Source organism: Colletotrichum aenigma (genome assembly GCF_013390185.1).
Source record: "Colletotrichum aenigma strain Cg56 chromosome Unknown KSG_Cg56_contig02, whole genome shotgun sequence".
Taxonomy (NCBI): domain Eukaryota; kingdom Fungi; phylum Ascomycota; class Sordariomycetes; order Glomerellales; family Glomerellaceae; genus Colletotrichum; species Colletotrichum aenigma.
Genome location: NW_023500908.1, coordinates 6,853,125 through 6,871,629, shown reverse-complemented (window position 1 = coordinate 6,871,629; position 18,505 = coordinate 6,853,125). Strand labels below are relative to the sequence as shown.

Below are 18,505 nucleotides of genomic sequence, written 5' to 3'. Positions count from 1 at the left end.
ACAGGCTAGAGCCCAGCTGAGATCTCCAGCTTTGCCGGAGCAGCTACTGAGACCCAGCTCCGCCAGGTCCACTATTCTGCCGTAGCACACCGCCTAGCCCTAGTGTGCTTCACCGCCGCTAGGCGCCTATCCCTGTAAAGTCCCTTCTTCCTTCTTCAGCTTAGAATAGTTAATCGACGGCACCTCTACGTTGAACAAGCCTAGGGGCCAGCCCCTTACAATTAAGTCTAAAACTGATCACCTTAGCCTCTAAAGACCGATCTACTACAGCCTACAACCTACGACCCAGACCACGACCTCCGTGTACTGTTATAACGTGTCAATCCCCAGCTTCTGTTAGCAGACCCTACTGTCGGATAACTGACCGTAACATAACTACCTCAGCTTTTTTATTTAAGCTAATAAAAAGCCTCTATTTCTACTAAATAAAATAATAATATTAATTACTACTCTAATATTTATAATTTTAATTATAATAAAAAATATACATATAAAAATACCTCTTTTTGTAATTTAATAATAAAACTATAAAATTATTTCTTTTATTAGTTTCTTTTACTAATTACTTTTTTTTATATCTATTTATAATATCTTACATATATATTTAGATGTTTTTTTTCCATAACGTTAGTTATATAGAATTAAGGTTTTTAGGCTTTTTTAAGTCTAAAGAGGTAAATTATAATACTTTTAAATATCTAAAATAGCTTTACGCTTAGAAGAAAGTGTAATATAACTTACTTCTAACCTATTTATCTAAGCTAACGATATTCTAGCGCGTTAAGGGCTATTCCTTAAAAGACCTTTCGTATTAGACACTAATTTAGAAGGAATTAAGCTGTTTTATTTATATAGATGCTATACGCACGTTATAGTTAATTTACAACACTTCAAAAACGTTCATAATTAGAAACAAACGTCTCCTTTAATCTTCCAGTGTATCCTACTGCTAAAATCGACCGTTTTCAACCACTCTTGTCCTTATTCTCAGTCACGGAATGTCTTGTCAAGCCATGTCCTCTATCTATCATTCCTATTCCCAGCTTTGAAATTGCTATCAAACCAGTATAGGAGTTCTTCAAAGACATGTTGAAGCGAGAAAGCGTCTTGCCTAGATGTTGAAGGAGCAAAATGGACACTGTGAGTGGATATTCTTTAGCGTACAATCGTAACCCCAATGCTGCATAGTATGTAGGCAGAAGCGTCTTGGCGTAGGAGAGCTCGTAGAGCAGACACTGCGACAAAGCAGTTGCCTGCAAGTCACTTTGGTTTTTTTTTTTTTGTTAATTTTCCCGATCTGTCAACTCTACAAATACGGGCCGCTCGGGTGTGGCCGGCTTTCCGAAGTTGGTCGGCCGAACATCCCACATCCCGGTAACACTCTGATCACCTCATTTAGCCCAAGGGGTCATGTTTCCGTCCGTGTCGCTGCCGGATCTTGACCCCGAAGTAACCGTGATTTGAGTTGTGCGGGTGACCTGTACACCAAGCTTCCCATCTCGCGTGGAATCCTGCCCACAAGGACCCCCATGGAGCTGCTCTTGCGACTCTGATCTATCGAAATTTGTCATAGACACCCCGTCATCCCGCATCTTGTAATAGCTGTCTGCGTGGAGTCCAGACTTTGATAGCTGCGGTGTGGAACTAGTTGCGTAGTCTGATGACTTCTGGTCCGACGGCTTTGTTGTCTTAACGCTGATACCAAGCGCGCTCTTCACCTTGCGGGGAAGGCCAGATTCTCTGATTATCTTTGGCAAACAGGGAACGCTGAGGATGAAGAAGCCGCAGGTCATCTCGGCACATGCCCAGAATAACAAGGGGCCGATGAAGAACATTGTGTCTGCTGCTTGAGCGAACGCGATCGTATGGTCGAGATGGAAACAAGCGGCGATCGATGCCCTGGCAATTCAATGTTAGCGATTAATCCAACAACAGGATCGAGATTCTTACAAGATGCCAACTCCGAAGATGATCGAGATTCCAATCTTTCTTTGCAAATTCATTTCCAGCCCCCAAATGATCCGTTGTGGTAGCAGGACCATCACAATGTCCGTGGCAACTTGAACGCTCGCCGACGTAAGCATTACCTTTGGCAGTGCAAAACACTTGCTAGGCACGTAGAATTCCCAGATTGCGTTATGAGGGGTGCACTGCATATTCAGCAGAATGATGCAGAGTATTCCCTAGAGACACTGGAAGCCAACGACGCCCATGCAACACCACCAAAACACACTTTTTCGTTTGTCGCCAGCGGTGAAAATTCGGCACCAGTCGAGGAGGATAGCGGTTTTGATCAGGGGCAGGACGGCTGAGTAACAACATCCTTAGACAAGAATGAACTTTCGCTGGTCAGCGGCGCAATACAAATAACTCTCACGGACAACTCACATATAGAGGCTGAATGAGATCTTTATTCCGAAGATTCCATGTGTGTACATAATAGCCTGGTGTCCAAATCATGCCGTAAGCGGCGTACGCGGTGCCCCAATACGCTCCCTGTTAAATATGACAGTCAGCGGACGTATCCATAGCGCCAGCGAAAGGTTCTGCTAGACAAAAGCTTGTTTGTAATACTCACATAGGCCAGAAGCATCAAAACGACTCGTTGTACCGTATTAGCTAAACCTCAGACTTTCACAGCGCTGAATCTTGGAAGGGGCGTAAGACCTTCTTCGATGCGGACTTTCTTCTCGATCCACAAACGTGCGTAACAGCGCAAAAATAGACACAGTGTGGCAATCACCATACATGCTGTTGTCACAGCCCAGGCAAGGCCATTTTGGTTGGGCGGGTTGTCGAAGTTCGGCGTAACACCTTCTGGCGGTGCCAGCGCTGGTGAGGCTAGAAGGGCTTCCAGCTCGTCTGATGACAACGACATGGCGAGAGTTGAAAGTTGATAGAATGAACGGCAAGCTCTGTCTCCGCATTGGAGGGACTGTCGCAGACGAAAAGACAACCGGTCATATACCTACATCCTACGCGTAAGGAGTCATTGGACAGGCAGAGCCCCGGGCAAGGGTGAGACAGCTGTGTGGAGTTAGCCGGTGGGTTGAAAATGTAAAAGTTCAGACGATGGTCGGGCAGGAGGACCAGGATCTACACACAGACTTGCCTGCACCGGATTTTGAGCCAAACTCAGGCTTCCTCATCTGCGACGCCTGACTAGTGGTATTTACTTCTGTGTCATCAGCGAAAGATTCAACGGCGACCACGCTTGTCCCGCGCAACAGCATGATATGTCATCTGAGTTCACAAGAGCTTGAGTGAAAGAAAGATCCTCGAGAGAGAATAACAGTTTTCCTCTCGCATAGATCACCCACAAGCTCGCCCACGTAATTTGTGCCTTGTCAACGATGCAAAAGTGCTCGAGTACCAAGTACGGGCAGAAACACCTGCAGGAAAGCATCATTTCCTGGTACATGAGACTGGCCCAATTATTACAAGAGAACTATCTACGGTTGAAGCGTCTCGGCACCCGCGAGCTCGATTTGGAAATTCTTCTGCCCAAAACGGCGAGTTACGGGACACTGTTAATATCAATATGTGTTGCGGGTGCATGGCATACCCTCTGTATTCAACAATTGTTCGCATCTTGTGCCATAAAATGTTAGCATACTCCACCGAGGACGACGACAGCTTCATGTTGGCGCCGGTGTCGGTGCTACAAGCCTGATTGCTGAGGGGAAGGCCGCCCTCAAAGCGGAAGTCGAGCCGGTGGCGTACACCGAGACGGGTCTCCGCTTCTCGGACGGCAGCATCGTTGACGCGGATGCCATTCTGTGGTGCACCGGCTTTGCCGACAAGGACGCCCGGAAGACCGCTGCCGAGGTCCTTGGCGGTGGAAACACGGATGGTAAGGTCAACGGAGATAAGAACGTTCTCGGCCCAGAGAACATCGCGGCCCGTCTCGATGCTACCTGGAACCTTGATGAGGAGGGCGAGATCCGTGGGATGTGGAAGCGCCATCTGAACATGGAAAACTACTGGGTCATGGGCGGATACACCCAGCAGCATAGATGGCATTCACGGACCCTTGCGCTGCAGATCAAGGCAGCCCTTGAGGGCATACTCCCCCCGGCCTATCGCGATACCCCGAATTTGAAGGTGCCCCAATAGAGTAGATAATCATCATCCTGGGCCAATTCATAATCATCTTGATCACCGATAATCCACTAATCAATCGTTTCTCGGGGTGGTTAAGTTGGTTGGTTCCAGTCAGGCACGCGGCATTCATGCAAGCGTCTCAGGGGCTCCCTAGTTCATGATGTGTGGTGGTGGGGGCGGCAACACATGTTTCTTTGACAAACGGGGTCATGATTCCATGCACAGTTTTCTTCAAGTACGCATCTGGAATAGACTGTTTGATCTTACTTTTTTTTGGGGGCAATGGCAGGAATCAATTAATATTGCCGCGAGAATAACCCCTGATTCCGGTCCCCGCCCCTGGCTTGTCCAAGATTTTGCGGAGCTATGCGTCCGGGTACTGACCTCCCACCATTCCATGTTCCTCGGAGACGCCTCTTCATCAACCAAGGAACAAGAGATGTTAGAAATGGAAACATTGTAAAAGCCATTATCTGGTACTCGTTGCTAGATTTCGGCTGCCTAATGCGTTCTTCTCCGAGTCTTCGGCAGTTTTGCCAGCAAGACCAGACTGATCTTCATCAATGTTCGGCCACTGGTGAGCCATTCCATCCGGCTTGACCCAGACATTGCTGTTCCAGCTATTCAAAATATTCGACTCAATTGCAGCTGACATCAATAACGATGTCATTTGTTGCTGTAATGTACAGTAAAGTTCCTCGTACAGACAATTCCCTGCGCCGGCTCCGTCTTCTGCAAAATCAACTCTTCACTGTTTGTATCTGAGGCTGCGCCTGAGGGATAAACAGAGCCCATTGTATCCCTTAAGTTCCTCACAGAGCGCCCTGCATGGATCTCAGTTGTGGTCGGCGACATCTGTTGCTCTCTGATATGCATTGCATCCCTCTTTTGCAGCTCGTATCCGTCCTGCAGGTTTCCTTCGTGAATCATAGTTCGCCTTTTGCTATGGACTTGGGCTTTACTCCCACCCGTGCCGGCGTCAAGTGGTGTTCGGCCGCTGTGATTATATCTCTCGTAGCTGGGATAGTAGCCAGCAGAGCTGTTGATCTTCAAGTAGCGACCGACGAGGGGCTTGAGGAAGGATGCACATGCTGCTATGATACCGATGTTGAGCTGGAGACTGCGCAGGTACTTCGCGTTAGCCGCAGAGAACTTTAGACTCGATATTTCATTGCTCGGCGACCTACTTTTGCCAAAAATGAACCCAATAGTCAAAAATAGCATCAGGGGCGCCGCCGGTTGTAAGCATAAACACGGCTTTGAGGATTCCCATCAATACAGCGCTTCTCATTGATGAACGTCAGCCCAGACAGAATTTTGTGATGAAGGCACTTACAAATATCCCAAGTTGAGGATTGCTATCACATAGATTCTGACTCGAAGTTTCATCTTCAGGCTCCAGATGATCGGAATGGGCAGAGCTCCCAAGCAGACGTCGGTGAAGATATTGCACGCTGAGAATAAGCAAGTTAGGGTCTGTTCAATACCCTGCTAGTGTAAGAATTTTAACTTACATATGTTCCAGTATGTGAGGTTGAGGAAGACATTGAAGTCGTGGCACCTTGGATCAAACGGATTCATCCATTGGAACTCCCACCATCCAGAGTAAGGGGTGCAGTAAACAAATAGCCAGACTATAGCTTGGATTGAATACGCAACAACGAAGCCTGTCAAAAGAATCAAAAGTCTGTCAGCTGTCTTTCAAGCGGCCAAGGTTGGCTTAGACAACATACCCATCACGGCGTACAACGACCACCGGTACCAGTTGAGGTCTCTCTTTAGTCGGAGCAAGGTGTATGCCATGGAAATTCTCAACAATCCCATGGCCACTCCATCCGAAATCACTGTCTTCCAGAAGGTGATTTGCTCAAATTTTATTCGTTCGTCAATCGCTATCGTTGCCGCATGACGGCCGAGGCCGTGTGGTATCTGGAGGACGAGGCAAATCCACGATGTCAGTGCTAGGAGCTTGGTCCGAAACTAGTCAGCTAGCGTGTCTCAGAAGTACTTGTGCAAATCTTCCAGGATGAGCATACAGCAGCGACGACAATGAGAGCATCATCTAGACCGAACGCTCTGAGAACGACAACTCGAGCGTAGATACGCAAAGAGACGAAAGAGAACGCTAGAAAGTGAAATGCGCCGACAACGCCAACGATTCTGGCCGCATTGCTCTCGTCCGCGTACTCGAGGGACTGGCCGTCCATTGCAGCAGTTGATCGGCGAAGGGGAAGAGATGAAATTGATGGCCATGCTTTCGATGGACATGTCCCAAAACCATGATTATCCTGCTCACAGTGGGTCTCTGACAGTTTAAAAGACAAGGGCAACTTTCTCCTCCCTTTGCACACGCCAACTCTTTGATCGCAAGACCATCCCGATGAAGAACCAAGAGACTTGATCCGGAAGTTGGTTCTTTTTGGACTCGAAACCGTCTCGGTCACCACCCACTTACCAGGGTCGAGCGAAGAACAAGCTCTTGTCCTGCCGAAGGATCCAATCAGGATCACAGGTGTTCATTTGGAAACTGGAAAGGGGCTCCACTGTATGCAGTGTGGTGAGTGAAGAACGCCACCGACCTGCAGATGTGTATCGGACTTGCCCTCACAGGTTGCATGATACATCATGAGTTTGACCATGGCATGGAAAGATGTCTCTCGTAGGAGGTGAGGACTACGTAAGTGACAAGCCGCAAGGGCGGAAATACCTGGGCGCCACACGTGTTTGTCCCTCATTTCAGGCGATTCGACGGGGGATATTTCCCAGATTGGCCTGTTCAGATTCATTGATCTGATTTCGCCACAGGGGGTTGGCGCGAAGAAGAAAAAGGAGGGTTACCACGTGGTAACCGTCGGTGAACAAGAGCATCGAATCCTTCATGCACATGGCTTGCGTCAGGAGCAATAATCCGTTTGCCACAGCAATTTAGAACCTTTCTCTTTACCTGGAAGCTTTAGGGACGACTTCTCGTGAATGTTGCGGATGTCTTCTTAGCCTGTGGCAGCCTTCAAATGGTCAGTCATTCCTCTTGCAATATGTTCCTGGTGAGAACCCCAGGCTTTTGAGGGCGGTTTTCGCAGCTCAAAACTTAAAGAGCGAGACTTTTTGGTCCGGAACCGCTACCGGATATCCCGGGCTGAACCACGGAGATCGGAAGACAGGCGTTGCCACCGGGGAGGTGGACCAATGCGGCATCTTGACCCCTGCATGCAATCCCAACACAGCCCCATAGAAGGATGCGATTGAATGCGACCATGCGTGCAACTGTAGTGGTGGTTCGATCGTTGGAGATTCTTCCTGTTGGTCACCGTCGTCCGACACCAACGTGTGATGTGTGCAGTTCCTCAATCGCAATTTCCGGCCTGCAGCGGCGATGGTCCCAAAGGGCAGACTCCAAGAGGCACAGCAGCGGCCAAGACTCTCCGGCGTGGGATCCGAACCGAAAAGTGTTCGCTGCTGCTTGGAATAGTGTACCGCGGTAAATGAATTCCACGCCATTGTTCATGTCGGCATGCTGCCGGCATGTGTGGGATAAGGAAAGAGGCGAACTGGTGGTGTAAGTCGACTGCCGGCTTGATCTTTAAAATCTCCGTGGTCCTCAAAAGAGTCACACTGCAGCAGTCACAGGCACATCCAGCAGCGTGCAGTACGAGCGTGGCTTTTCTTGGTCGACATGCATATCAACAAGATGCGTTCAGGCTTGACCCTCGTGGCCACACTCCTCCTTCAGGGAACTCTTGGTGCACCAACATGCAGTACCCAGACCATCTCTCGAGACGTTGTTGTCGTTGGTGGTGGTGCAGCTGGTGCTCATGCTGCGGTGTGGCTACGCGATCATAACCAGACTGTGGTCGTTGTCGAGAAAGCCTCTCAGCTTGTGAGTTTCTCGGATCTTTCTGCTGCTATTCGCGTTTTGACATTTGTAAACAGGGCGGTCACACAGCTCCTTACTATGACCCAGTCTCAAACAAGTCGATCAACGTTGGAGTTCAGGCTTGGATGGAGTACAAGGACACCTTCGACTTCGTTCACCGCATGAACGTATCAACAAGCGGGTCGATGCAGTTTACGACACTCGACTACAAGTACGTCGACTTCAGGACGGGCGAGCCGACAGACTTTGCTGCACCTGCATCCGACGACATGTATCCCGCCTTGCAGAGATATCTCGATGTCATTCTTCAGTATGAGGACATGGTTCTGCCCGGCTTCGACAACTTCCCTGAGCCAGACGCTATTCCTGAGGACTTGCTGATGCCTTTCGTCGACTTCGTCGAGAAGTACAACCTCGAGGCTGCCGTTCCGCAGATCTGGGACTCCACTGCCCAGGGCATCGGTAACACCATGGATGTGCCCACCTTGTTTGTTGTGCAAGCGTCTGGCATTCCTATGGTTCGCGCTCTGCTGGGAACCGGTGCCGCCGCTGTTCCAGCTTCAGGACGTTTATACGATTTGTACGAGGCAGTCGAAGAGTTCTTGGGCGACGACGTATTGTACTCAAGCACGGTCTCTTCATCAAGTCGAACTGAGGACGGTGTGTCCTTGGAGGTTACTGGAGCGGATGGCAAGTCGACTTGCATAGAAGCCAAACGCCTTCTCGTCGCCTTTGAGCCTACAGCAGAGAGCATGGCACCTTTCAACCTCGATGAGACTGAGTCCGAGGTCTTCGACAAGTTCGGCTTCGCCACAGTCTATGCAGGCATCCTTCAGCATCCCTCACTACAACTCAGCACGGCCTACTCAAACAGGTTGCCTGATACCGGCTCAAGCAACAACACGATCTTTCCGACTCCCTCTCAGGTCGGTCGTATTGACTATCTCGGCGGAACCCAGAACCTCTTCCAGTTTACGGCAGTTGGCACCGAGAGCGATACCTCTGAGAGTATGAAGACACTCATTGGCCAGTCCATTGACACAATGATTGAGGCCGGCACTCTTTCCGCGTCGAACGGCACACTCAGCTTCGCTGCATTCGCAAACCACGGCAAGATGCACCCACGCGTAACGGCCGATGACCTTCGTGCCGGCTTCATCCAGAAGCAAGTCGCCCTACAAGGTCACCTTTCTACTTGGTACACGGGAGCTGCCTTTTCCGCAGGCTTTTCGACTGTTGTGTGGGAGTATAACAACGTCCTGCTGCCCAGCTTGGTCGCAAGCATCTAAAGTCGTATCCATGACTGCTTACGTGGAATGGTGTCATGTTCCAAGTCAAGACAAGTACATTACAATTGATCCAAATATTTTCACGTACATATTCAAATTTACATCCAATTCGTAATTGATGGCCTTCCACTATCAGGCACTACTAAGCCATTGCCGGCAGCCCTGCATCGCGACCGTGAGCTACCTCGTCAATGTTATATGTTTTAGGAACGCGTCGTAAACGTATTCCTTTGTGCTCCATACTTTTGCTTGATTTTTCTCAATGAACGGTACATGTTCATATTTCGTATTAAATACCTTGTCTTGAATGGACCGCAGGGAGGCACACTAAGCTACCTGACTACCAAAGATTCCGAGATTCTGCTATCCTGCTGACAAACACTCTTTCCAGGAAACAGAACATTCAGTTGATAGAGCAAGCACAATCCTCGAGGACGTCGATGTTTTACAGTTCCTTTCGGTTCGTCTTTTCTAAACTACCTCGGCAGTTAATTGGACCTGGCTGGTTGCGCACCGCGGACCAAGTCTTTGTACCGTACCATTTTACGAATCGCTTTCCTGAACTACCCATGTATATAGAACAAAACCACAGCATTCGTGAATTGCTCACTTATCACATTAAGTTGATCTCGATCGGCGGCCTGACACGCGTTTGATGCTGACTTTGGCGTATGCGCCACCTTTCTCCGCTGAGGGGAAGCAACTGCGAACCGCTCGGTCACAGCGAGGTGTAACTTATCGGTTATTAGCCTGGTTTGATGAAGAAGTGTGGTTGTGCTCAGTGGCTTGCATGTTGATGTGCAGGGCAATGATTTTCTATGTTCCGGGGGTTTGGCCCTCATTTATGGACCAAACAGGCTGTGACTCCGAACCTACCCTGCTGCAGGAACGCTGGTTGGTGTACCATTCTGAGAAAGAACCAACAGTGACCGCGGGACTGGGATACCAGTTTCCGAGTCGTCTTAATACAAGGGTTGGGGGAAGCGAAGCTCCACTTTGACCTCGAGCGGACGACCGTCTTCAGTCCATCGCCCGTGGAGAGTTCGACCAACGTCCGATGCTTATTCCTAGCTTACTACCTTTGACTTACTGTTCCACTATAACTCTTCTTCGCCTTTCTACATGAGCCTTTGTTTGACTTGTTGAGAGGTCCGTTGGATTATCGTGTCGTATCGCTCTGTGTACCAGCCTCAAAACTAAGGGGTGTCCAACAGTTGCCGGGAATCATCCGGGTTGGTGTCTCCTCAGAGCCCCATTAAAACCATGCAGCCTTCGTAAGATTGACCCAGAAATTTGATACAATTCGCTTGTCAGGTACGAGATGAACCTTGTAAGACTTCCAACCAACAGCTCTTTTACGCGTTGTTCTCTCGTTGCTCCCTTGCAGCCTGGTACGCACGCTTGCATCTTCATTCAGTGAGCTTGGCTGGTAGTCAGTGCTCGGGTCAAGTTGTGATTAGCCAGCCATTCAAAAGATCACTGTGTGAAGACAGGAAGTATGGAGCAGGTCTCAAGTCAGACAAGGACTTTCACCGGGACCCAGAGCCAGAGTAAGCACCTTGTCAGCGTCTGATGAGTATCACGGTTGGGATAAAGTTGATCCAAAGATTTTCTGTCCCAAGAGCTTGGTTATGATCGTTGGTTCCATCGTAGGGCATTCGCCGCATGGTGTGTTCAATTGCAGCCCAGATGCATATTGAAGGAGATGCACGGCGTAAGCAGTACATAGATGTCCCGACGCCTCGGGAAGTGTGGTAATGGAAACTGCGTAGGTTTTTGCTTGATCGTGTTGGTAGTGTCGATCTTCCCACCTACAGTTTTCTTTCTCATCTTCGACGCCCTACCAGGAATCGCTGATTCCGCATGATTTCAACCCGCCTTTCTCCCAGGTAACCTGCTCGGACCAACAGCCTGGTGAGGCTTGGCCAGACATCGTGTCCACTCAAGGGCAAGCAAACATAATCTGCATCCTGGATTGGCCGGGTTTAAATATCACTGGATGTTCCAGTCCTCCGATTCTGGCCCAAGGCCGGCCTCTTTGTCGTTCATCCGCTCGTCCAGCTGGTCTGTCAGATTCTTTACACTCCCACGCAATGGCCAGCGTTGAGAACTGGCATGCCGTAGAGCCCGAGGGCCTTGCGGCCAGGATTCTAGGTGTAACTATTCTTTTCACGGTCGTTTGTCTCCTGGTTGTTGGCTTGAGAGTCTGGCTTCGACTGAAACTTTCAACATTTGGCACGGAAGACTACATCATGTGCGCGGGTGTGGTAAGTTATCACGTTTTTAATTTTTCCCTGACGCGTTGAAGCTTATTGTTCAGGCTCTCAACACGGTTCATAATGCCGTTGTCATGTACGGTAGCTTCACTGGGATAGGCTCACCGGACTCGAAGCTGAACACTGCCATTATGATTGAAGGGGCCAAGGTGAGTAGAGAGCTTCCAATCCCCGCGTGTTGTCAAAGGCTAATTAGATGAAGTCAATTGTTCTGTGGCAGATTTTCTACGTCAGCGGCTCGCTTCTCATCAAAACTAGCATTTGCGTCACCCTCATCCGCATCGCCACCCAACGTCGCTTCGTTTACATTTTATACGGACTCATCGCCATGTCTGCCATTTCGACCTTCATCGCCATTCTTGCCGTCCTTGTCAGGTGCAGACCCATTGCAGCCTCTTGGAATCCTACTCTTGGCACATGCTTGCCGCAGACTATCATCATCACACTCACATACGTTGTGTCAGTCATCAACATCATCAATGACTTTTCGGTGGCGATCATTCCGGTTTTCATGCTCTGGAATGTCCAGATGCGCCGAAAGCTGAAGATCTTGACAACAATGATTCTCGGACTGGGCATTCTGTATGTTATCGGCACGCTTCAAGATCATTCTTTGACGAAAAGCTGACTCGGCCTCAGTGCTTCAACAGCAACAATCATTCGCATGCCCTATTCGTCCGCGTACAACAATGTCACAGATCTTCTTCGTAAGTTTGAGAAAGATCGTAGTGGGATGGTCCCCGCTTACTCGTAAACAGATGATGTTGGCAACATTATCCTATGGACCGTTGTAGAATGTGGGATGGGTGTCATCGCTGGCTCCCTCCCCATGCTTCGACAGTTGTTCAAGGGACTTGCAAAGGATCAGAGTAGCAGAGATGAGTCCTACGTGCTGAGAGCTAGATCGGGGAGATGGCCAAGTCTCAGCAACGGCAGGACCCCTGATGATCATGAGAGCCCACCGGATACGGAGACCGACAGCACCCATCGAATCATGAAGACGAGCAGAGGAGATGCTTCTGAGGGTTCTACCCATACCGCAGAGGTGGTTGGCACTTCTTGGCAAACAGATAAGGATATCGCATAAGGGAAATGCTGCTCAGGGGCGCTTCACTTTGAACCAGGGATTTCAGGCCTTTTTGGGCAGCATGGTCGCAGCAGGAGGGATGTGCGCCGCTCTCATGCTCCAACAGCACTTGTCCGGTTGGACGACTTCATGTTCATTACATCAACAGGGGCTAGACAATTCCATCCCGTAATTATTTATCAACTGTGCTCGACAAAAATGCGTTGCATGCCAATTGCCCATGCATAGATGTGACCAACCCCGGCACCAACATGAGCAGAAGATCTTTTGTGGGGGTCTGAGGGTGTTTGCAACAAGGACCCCGGATGTCACTCGGCTTAAGGGTCCGCCTCCGCTGCACGTTGGAGCAGGGCAGTGAAATGAAAGGCGATCGCTTCGTTGACAGGTGACAAGAAAGCAGCCGTCTCCTCTGTATAAATGTGCGAGATAAACTGTTGCCCATAGTGGTCAGAAAGGTCGCACATCTTGCCCCCTCCTCACCGCACTTGACTTTTGTCCCAATTCACTAGCCTTCAGAGACTTCTTTTCCTTTCAAATCACTTCACCGGTCATGTCTACATACGATGTCAAGGGCAAATTCGCCATTGTTACTGGCGGAGGCTCAGGTACGTAGACATCTTAAAAAATGAGACACCCCGAAAAGATTCTAACTCTGCGTCGTTCCGGGCTAGGCATCAACCATGTCTTCGCGCAGATGCTGCTGGAAGCCGGCTGCTCGGTGATCCTCGCAGATCTCAAGCTCACACCCAATGCCGAAGCCACGGTGCAGAAGTACACCAAGGAAAGTGTCAGCTCCAACGGCGCCTACGCCATCTTTCACGAGACGGACCTCGTCGACTGGAGTCAGATCAACTCCTTGTGGGAGACAGCACTTAAGACATTTCCTCAGATCGACATCGTATGCAATGGAGCAGGGCTTTATGAGCCGCCTTCAAGCTCCTTCTGGACCCTCCCCGGCGTCTCTCCTTTAGCGGGAGACGACGCCAATGCCAAGATCGGCCAGTACAAGACTTTCAGCGTCAATGCCATCGCGCCGGTCCGCTTGGCCCAGATCGCCATCGACTACTGGCTCCAGAACCGCAACATTCAAGGCAACCTTATCTGGGTGGCTAGTCTGGGCGCATATGTCCACTCGGTTCACACACCAATGTACTTCGCCAGTAAAGCCGCTTCCATCAGCATGGTGAAGAGTCTTGGCCGGCTCCACAAGGAAGTCGGAATCAGAGTCGCGGCCGTCTGTCCCGGAGCGACCTACGTACGTTCTTTCTTGCCTCAGCTTAAAATTTTGGCTGTACACTGACTTTTTGCCAGACCGAGATCTTCCAGCCCGAGTACTGTCGCGACCGGATCCGTCCTGATGATCTTACCATGACGCCACAGCAACTTGCGGGTGTCATGATGCGTGTGCTCACGGAGCCAGAGTTCGGTGATGGCAACATCATCGAGGCTATGATGCTGGGAAACAAGAAGGAATCGTCATTGGGAGTACGAGAGGTGCCAATGCATTTGCTCTACCCGTCTTGTGGGGCTGGTGAGGACCATCATCTGGTGGAGGAGGAAGAGAAAATGGTGAAGAACCTCAAGGAACATGGGATGCGCGGCTAATTGCTTGTCAACTCCCGATATCACATACTTTGTCTGGCCGTCGTAGGCTTTGCTCAGAGCACCAAACTTGGGGATCAACAGAAACCTCATGGCCAACGTTGCGGATTCGACGCCATCCTCGAGAAGCTTGAAAGCCCCCGGCTCCACCGCACTAGACTCCAATCCAACGATGCAAATTTGCCTCGCTTTCCACAACTCCACATCGTCTTGACTATCGTGGGGATATGAAATTCTTTCCGCAACCATTCCAGCATCCACCAGCGATCCAAGGGTTTCCGAAGATCGCATCTGGGAGGGTGGCCGAGTTGGTTATGGCGCCAGGTTAAGGTCAGCTTAACATCTGTTTCCTGGTGGGGCAACCCGCGCGAGTTCGAGTCTCGTCCCTCTCAAGACTTTGCTTTTGCCTTGTTCCACAGTCATTCGAATCGAACATAATGGTAAGATGCTTATGGAGATTACGCATTGATTACACGCATGTGAGATAGACAACTCTCTTTTGCCGCAGTCGGGTTTAAGGGCCGCGGCCGGTCAACCGAGACGGCGTTGGAGTTTTCGGTCTTTTTATATGTGCGAGTTGTTCCCATGACATGTCTGTGCAGGGAAGATGCCTTTACTTTCAAGTAGCGGTGTGCTTTGACTCGAGATGAATCGTGGTCTATATTGTCGGCATGCAACCCAAGCGGTGTGGGCTATTATCCTTGTTCTCGGCATTGCGAAAGCAACGTTGACAACTCTCCAATGACACCCTCGGGACTTCTGAATCTAGAAATCTTCCGAGCTGCTGCAGATATGACATGCCTGGATGGGTATCCATCAGATTCAAGAATGAGCTGAACTTTGGAAACAATACAGGATGAACAAAATTACTGTGAGTAGAGCTTGGTAGACTTCGCAACGAGTAGTCCCTCAAAGGTGTCAGACAACTTGTAGCACCATTGCTGTAGTAGATAACAGGGAATAGGGAACACAGAAACAACTCGCAGCATTTCCTAAAATAGAGTAGATCTACAACCAGGGCCAAGATTAGCGAGTGTATCCCTCCGGGCCTCCTCATCCGATCGCACGAGTAGTCAAAAATAAACTTTCGGGAGTTGTATCAGCACAGACGAGACCGACGGGTATCTCCAACGGCCACGGCCACGGCCACGGCCACGGCGGCGTCAAGGCCGCCGACCACCGAAATGACTAAGGTCGCATCCACAGCGACCACGATACTTTCCATGGGCTTTCCAACGTCTAAACTCTGAATGGTTCCACGGAATCGTCCGGATTCAGAACCGTCCGTAGTAGTATAAGGCGACGGCTGTTCCCCCGCACTGGTAGTGGGATGGTTTGCCACCTTTTGACGACTACCGATAGTCCCGAGGACTCGATTGCTCAGTTTACTTTCGGAGGGCAATTTCGTTGCTGTTCTCGGTCTCGGAAACTCAATTGCAACACCCTCGAACTGCAGCCCGAGCACTTCTCTGGGTTGGTAGCAAATCAATCAGCATGCTCACCGTGGACTTGGTCACCCGATTGGCGGGATACAATCCGGGATTACTGCCTACTGTTGCATTTTTAGCAATATGTGTTGGTGTTCTTGGCTGGTATTGGAGGGAAGATAGGTCGTATCGCGGATTCAAGCTCATCGGCCAAGAAAGCGGCGACTGGTCTTATCAGAAAGCTCGGCTGCGATGGAACTCGGATGCTCTCGAACTACTAAGAGATGGCTTCGAGCAGGTGGGACATATTTGGCACTCAATGAAGAAACATTTCTGATCAATAGTAGACAAATGGCAAACCATTTCAGGTCCTCTCTCCTTTCGGCCCCTTGGTCATGTTGCACCCGCGGATGTCTGAGGAGATCAGGAACGACAAGCGATTCACCTTCACTGGCTTCATCGAAAGAGTAGGTGTCCCAAATCTGTATTAACATCAACGATTTCTTTCTGCTTCTCTTCGTTGTTCTCTTGCCCAATTCCATCAACACTCTGCGGCTCTTCGAAAGACGCTGACCGACTTTGAAGCACTGGCTCACTCGCTACCCCGGTCTGAACGTCCTTCAAGAGGGTCTAAAAGACGAAATAATCCAAGAAGCCATTCGCCGGAATCTTAACCAGGAACTCCGTATTAAATCCTCACCCTCTTACTCTGCCTCGAGTATTGGGCTAACACCACCCGCCAGTGCACATAACCGAACGTCTCTGCGAAGAAACGAACTTCATCCTCAACGAGCAACTCCCGTCGTCCAAAGGTTGCCCACTCCAGTTCCATCTCAGAATCTCCATCTCAAACTGATAACCTCCCCAGAATGGCAAGAAGTAAAATTCTTCCCGGTGGCCTTGCAGCTCTCCTCCCGCCTCTCCGCCAAAATCCTCCTCGGCGACCGCCTCGCCCGCTCAAAGCAATGGGCAGCCCTCTCCATCTCCTTCGCCTCCCTGATCCTCTCCGCCGGCCGCGATCTCCGCCCGTGGCCTGTCCTTCTGCGCCCGCTCGTCCACCGCTTTCTCCCCTCGCTCAACCTCCTCCGGTCCCAAATCGCGTTAGCCAAGGAACTGATGGAGCCCGAGCTCGCGGCAGCACGCAGCCAGACCCGAAAAGACGCCGACGAGAAGTCGAAGGACTCGCTGTCGTGGATTGAGGAGGTCCGGCGCGGGCGGGAATTCGACGTCGTTGCCGGACAGCTGTTTCTGACTTTTGCAGCGATCCACACGACGTCATCTATCTTGACTGCGCTGATGTATGATTTGCTCGCGAACCCGGAGTACTTTGAGCAACTGAGAGAGGAGATTGTGAGGGTATTTGGAGAGGAAAACGGGTGGAGCAAGAATAGCTTGTACAAGCTGAAGTTAATGGACAGCTGCTTGAAGGAGACGGCGCGGCTACATGTTCTCGGACCTCGTAAGGCACCTCACACTCTGATTCTGATCTGTTGCTGACATCATGGGGCGCGCGACAGACATGTTTAACCGGAAGGTAGAGGCCCCAGTAACCCTCTCCGACGGCACGCACCTCCCCAAAGGCGTCCACGTCAGCATCTCAATGTGGCAGAACCGCGACCCAGCCATCTGGGGGCCCGACGCCGACCAGTTCGACGGGCACAGATTCCTCCGGATGCGCGAGCAGCCCGGACAGGAGAACAGGTGGCAGTTCGTCTCGACAAGTCCCGAGTGGCTTGCGTTCGGGCATGGCATGCATGCGTGCCCGGGCAGGTTCTTTGCGAGCAATGAAATGAAGATTGTGATGGTTCATCTGATCATGAACTACGACTGGAAGATCATTGGGGAGAAACTGCCGGGCAGCATGTTCAAGAGCAGATTCGTGCCGGACGTCAAGACTGTTGTGGGCTGTAAGAAGAGGGAACCTGAGATTCAGCTATGAAGGGACGTGATATAGAACAGAACAGGTAGACAAAAGAAAAGTTCAACACAGGACAGATGCTGTTTGACCAAGGGCATTCATTTGCAGACAAGAGAAAGACAGAGGTCAGCCACGAGAGCAATGACCGACAACGACACCGGAAAAGACAAAAAGAGAACTGGAAGCTTCAATCGCTGACGGGAATTGAGCCCGACGTGGGGGTCGAACCCACAACCTTGAGATTAAGAGTCTCACGCTCTACCGATTGAGCTAGCCGGGCGATTTGAAACCCAGTGCTGGCTGGAAATTGTTGCAGGTCTGAGGACGCAGAGCAGATTATGGAGCGCGGGAGAAAGAGGTGTGGAAATCAAGGTGAAAACTTTTCATGGTCCTCGTCCGGGGCGGGGCCGGAGCTGGGTCCGGAAATGGGGCCGAACCACCACGCGCGGACTTGTACTAAGAGCAGAACCCTGAGTCGTGGGGCCCTGTTCGTCTAGTCTCTGCGGCACCATCCGCTGCAAATGTGCGATTTAAAGTTGCGGGATGTTTGGCCATGTTTCAAGGCCCTTAGAGACGGTCCGTTAGTCTAAACCAAGGGAGACTTACGTCAGCGAACGCGCGCGGAATAAGTTGCTGCTTTGACCGAGACATGACTTACGCGCCCGACACCATGCGAAGCTCACGAGTCGTCAACTATACAGATGTGCAGCTTATGGTTAACAATGTGGTGTTGCGCTTGACGTCGCGGTAATCAAGGATGAAAATCATGGTTGAAGACATAAGGAAATCCATTTTCGAGTATGTTGTAGCTATACACACCGGCAAACCACCTGGTCTGCCCCTTTTTCATCCTAGTGTCATCAGACCTCCGCCGCCAAAGCCATATCAATACATGCAGTATGACGAACATCAGATACCGCTTCCATTA

The 18,505-nt window shown here is 50.3% G+C and overlaps 5 protein-coding genes across 5 annotated transcripts; 3 read left to right on the top strand and 2 right to left on the bottom strand.

The window, feature by feature from the left end:
- Positions 1-1,391: 1,391 nt before the first annotated feature.
- CGCA056_v003876 (uncharacterized protein) lies at positions 1,392-2,156 on the bottom strand (the record flags this gene model as incomplete). Its single annotated transcript, XM_037319132.1, has 2 exons — positions 1,392-1,899; positions 1,951-2,156. The coding sequence occupies 2 exons, from the start codon at positions 2,154-2,156 to the stop codon at positions 1,392-1,394; spliced, it is 714 nt and encodes a 237-aa protein (XP_037183540.1).
- A 2,417-nt stretch (positions 2,157-4,573) lies between these two features.
- On the bottom strand, positions 4,574-6,311 carry CGCA056_v003875 (uncharacterized protein; the record flags this gene model as incomplete). Its single annotated transcript, XM_037319131.1, has 7 exons — positions 4,574-4,752; positions 4,809-5,224; positions 5,292-5,387; positions 5,441-5,558; positions 5,619-5,771; positions 5,838-6,072; positions 6,141-6,311. The coding sequence occupies 7 exons, from the start codon at positions 6,309-6,311 to the stop codon at positions 4,574-4,576; spliced, it is 1,368 nt and encodes a 455-aa protein (XP_037183541.1).
- Positions 6,312-7,792: 1,481 nt separating this feature from the next.
- On the top strand, positions 7,793-9,267 carry cpaO-1 (Beta-cyclopiazonate dehydrogenase; the record flags this gene model as incomplete). The annotated part of the gene is made up of 2 exons (XM_037319130.1): positions 7,793-7,981; positions 8,035-9,267. 2 exons carry the CDS (start codon positions 7,793-7,795, stop codon positions 9,265-9,267), a joined length of 1,422 nt encoding a protein of 473 aa, XP_037183542.1.
- A 3,913-nt stretch (positions 9,268-13,180) lies between these two features.
- On the top strand, positions 13,181-14,235 carry CGCA056_v003873 (3-beta-hydroxycholanate 3-dehydrogenase (NAD(+)) 2; the record flags this gene model as incomplete). Its single annotated transcript, XM_037319129.1, has 3 exons — positions 13,181-13,235; positions 13,302-13,885; positions 13,942-14,235. The coding sequence occupies 3 exons, from the start codon at positions 13,181-13,183 to the stop codon at positions 14,233-14,235; spliced, it is 933 nt and encodes a 310-aa protein (XP_037183543.1).
- Positions 14,236-15,726: 1,491 nt separating this feature from the next.
- Positions 15,727-17,598, top strand: easM (Cytochrome P450 monooxygenase easM; the record flags this gene model as incomplete). Its single annotated transcript, XM_037319128.1, has 6 exons — positions 15,727-15,957; positions 16,007-16,126; positions 16,245-16,344; positions 16,403-16,471; positions 16,528-17,118; positions 17,177-17,598. The coding sequence occupies 6 exons, from the start codon at positions 15,727-15,729 to the stop codon at positions 17,596-17,598; spliced, it is 1,533 nt and encodes a 510-aa protein (XP_037183151.1).
- Positions 17,599-18,505: the final 907 nt, after the last annotated feature.